At 57.4% G+C, this 2,926-nt stretch overlaps 1 protein-coding gene across 1 annotated transcript in view; it reads left to right on the top strand.

Moving 5' to 3' along the window:
• The first annotated feature begins 600 nt into the window (after window positions 1-600).
• The window catches only part of TREML2 (triggering receptor expressed on myeloid cells like 2), a 10,454-nt gene continuing 8,128 nt past the window's right edge, over window positions 601-2,926 (top strand). Inside the window, exons 1-2 of the mRNA XM_004619354.3 lie at window positions 601-735; window positions 2,553-2,873. Of these exons, the coding sequence (XP_004619411.3) occupies window positions 681-735; window positions 2,553-2,873 (376 nt within the window). The 5' untranslated portion in view covers window positions 601-680. The remainder of the gene's footprint in view (window positions 736-2,552; window positions 2,874-2,926) is intronic.

The following is a 2,926-nucleotide window of genomic DNA, read 5'->3' on the forward strand; positions in this document are numbered from 1 at the left end:
ACATACCCCTCCCAGAACCAAACTTTATCCTCTGAGCCTTATGATTTGCATGCTCCCCTCCCCCACCCCTGTCTGTTTAACCATGACAAAAGTAAGATTGCTTGTGGGTGTGGAAGTGTGTGAGCATGGGTGACTGCTCTGGCCAGCCAGCGTGAACGGCAAGACACAGGGAACTAGGAAGGACATACTGCTCAGGGAGTGAATGAATGGGAGTTTGCAAGAGCCTCCACACGACTGAGTGTGTGCAGGTACAACTGTGGGGAGATCGTGCCCCCAGCCCCCCAGTTCCTTAGCCCGGAAGATTCCAGGGAAGCCTGTCCCCGAGGATCCTTGGACTCAGAGGCACCCTCCATTGGACTAGGCTCCATTGGACTTGGGAGTGATGACAAGGGCCCAGGGGCCGGCCCCAGACTGGGTGGAGCCTCAGCACCTGCCTAAGTTCGAGGAAGAGGCGGAGACAGCGGCCAGGCGGCCCCTTACAGGCTCCGGGGGCCCCTGTGCTCTCTCTCTCTTCACAGTGGGTCCCACAACTTCCTCACTTCCCTAAATGGGCAACGGCACTTCGAGAACCCCAGGGCCTTCCCTGGCAGACCCAAGTGGCGTGTTGTCCATCAGCCTGGGGCCCTTCTTGGGCCCCCCTGGGGGTCCTGGTGCCTGCTGGCCTGGGGCTGGATGGAGCCATGGTCCCCACCTTCCCTCTGCTGCTGCTGCTGTGGCTCCAGGGCCGAGTCTCAGGTGAGAGGGCAGGTGGGGGGCCACGGGGAGGAATGGCCTTTCGTCCCCACCTCCTGCCTTGCCCTGTGACCTTGTTTTGTGTTTGGAGACTTGGAGGAGGAAGTTGGGGTTCAACTGGGAGCTTCTGAACAGAGACCAGGAGACAGCTTCATCCTAGTATCTGGCCCAGGCAACGCTCACCCAGGCCGCACAGACTGAGATAAAGCTCCAGACCGTCTCTGTGTGGACCTCTTATCTCCCAGGCCTCTGGGGGCCAGTTTCCACCCCCAGATAGCGTTCTGCTCAGCCTCTGCCGCGCAGGACTGCGGAGCATGTGATCATGCACTCACTTTTTCTCGGAATGCTGATGCCACCATCCTGGGCTACCTGGTGTCTGAGGGGAAGCCTTCCCTGCAGGCTTCGCCCACCCCCACGGCCGCCGCGCCTGGATGGCCCTCACCCAGTCCTGCCTCCTTTGCTGCCACAGGAACCAAGTTACCACTTCCTGTTCATTTCTGGGCACGGTGAGGCCTACCAGAACCCTGTCCCGTGAGAGGGTGGAAGGTGGGTGCAGATGAACACAGAAATCCCCAAGGTCACCCTGTCTATGCCCCATGCCCCAGAGAGCAGCTTTTATTTCTGTTGGGACCAAGTAGGGTCTCTGTGCTGAGCCTCCTTGGAATCCCCCATGGCCCTGCCCAGTCATTGAATCAGATGATTCTGTTGAGTTTGCTTTGGATGGAATTCTGGTATGAGAGAGAAAAAGGTACTAGATTTTCAGACTTTTATTGGTAAGATGGATTGGAAACTGAGGCTGACGAGCCTTGTCGATTATCACTCTGGCTCCAGCTGCATTCTGGAAAAGAAAGTACAAATTGAGCACCTACTATGTGCAAGGCTTAATTCTCAGAGTGGACCTGAGACAGAGAAAGAATCACACACAGGGTGAACTGTCCACAAGGTTCACCAAACTCAAGAGTGGGGCATGTTTCTCTAGGCCCTGAATGAGGCCACCCTGCTCCCCGGCCCTCAGAAACCCGAGAGAGCACTTTTATGCAGAGGGGTAATGGAGGGCTAAGTGCAGAGCTTATGGTAGCCTGCGGAGGAGAAGGATCCACTTCAGTTTTCACCCTCTCCTGTCCCCCATTCCCTGAGCTCTCTTCTCTCCCCACCAGGCTGGATTAGGAAGTGCTGGAATCACGTGTTGTCCAGGAATGGCAGTGATGTATCATAGACAAGGGGACACTGAGTGTCCACAGAGAGTCTGTACTGTGCGAGCCATTTCTCTGTTCAGTCTGACTAGAATCCTTCCCAGTGCCATACCTCCTACAACAAAAGAAGACGCCTTGACATGTCCAGTCAAAGGTGCCCAGAACAAACCTGCGTGTGAAATCAGTGGCTTCTCTTAAGGTTTCCCAGCGTTTCTTATCTCTGTGAGAGCATCACTGTGAATGCCCCGGAATTCCGCATCTGAAGGCTGTGCTTGAGTCTGCCCATCTGTGCCCACGGACCAACATGGGGCTTTCCAGCTAGGCCCTGGCATGGTTTCCCTCTCCCACTCAGACTAGCAGACATGAGGAAGGGGCCGGGTCAGGCCGGGCTAAGTGCCCTCCATCTCCTGGGGCTTCCCTGAAGTCAAGCCCTGTGCTTCCCAATCATCCCAGAACTCCCTAATATCCCAGAACAGTTGCCTATCCCCCAATCTGGAGGGCTGAGCGCGTCCTCGCCTGAGCAGGGTCCCCTCTTGAGAGAGCTTCTGGGGAGTCACGTGCCCCCTCTCCTGAGACCTCCTTCCCGCCCCCTCACCCCTCCGTGCCCACCGTGCCGTGTCCCCCCAGGTGGCCCTGCCGAGAACGTGTACTCCAAAGTGCACCGCTATGAAGGAGACACACTGTCTGTCCAGTGCACGTACAAAGGCCGCAAGAACCAGATGGAGGACAAAGTTTGGTGTAAAATTAGAAGGAAGAAGTGTGAGCCTGGCTTCACCCGGCTCTGGGTGTCAGGGCCGCGTTATTTGCTGCAGGACGACGTCAAGGCCAAGGTGGTCACCGTCACCATGCTGGCCCTGAGGCGCCAGGACTCCGGCCGCTACTGGTGCATGCGCAACAGCTCCGGCACCCTCTACCCTCTGACGGGCTTCCAGCTGGAAGTGTCTCCAGGTGAGGGGTCCTGCCCTGGACAGGGAGGGCTGCAGGTGCCGCGGGTACCTGCC

The sequence above is a fragment of the Sorex araneus genome, chromosome 5 (assembly GCF_027595985.1).
Source record: "Sorex araneus isolate mSorAra2 chromosome 5, mSorAra2.pri, whole genome shotgun sequence".
NCBI lineage: Eukaryota > Metazoa > Chordata > Mammalia > Eulipotyphla > Soricidae > Sorex > Sorex araneus.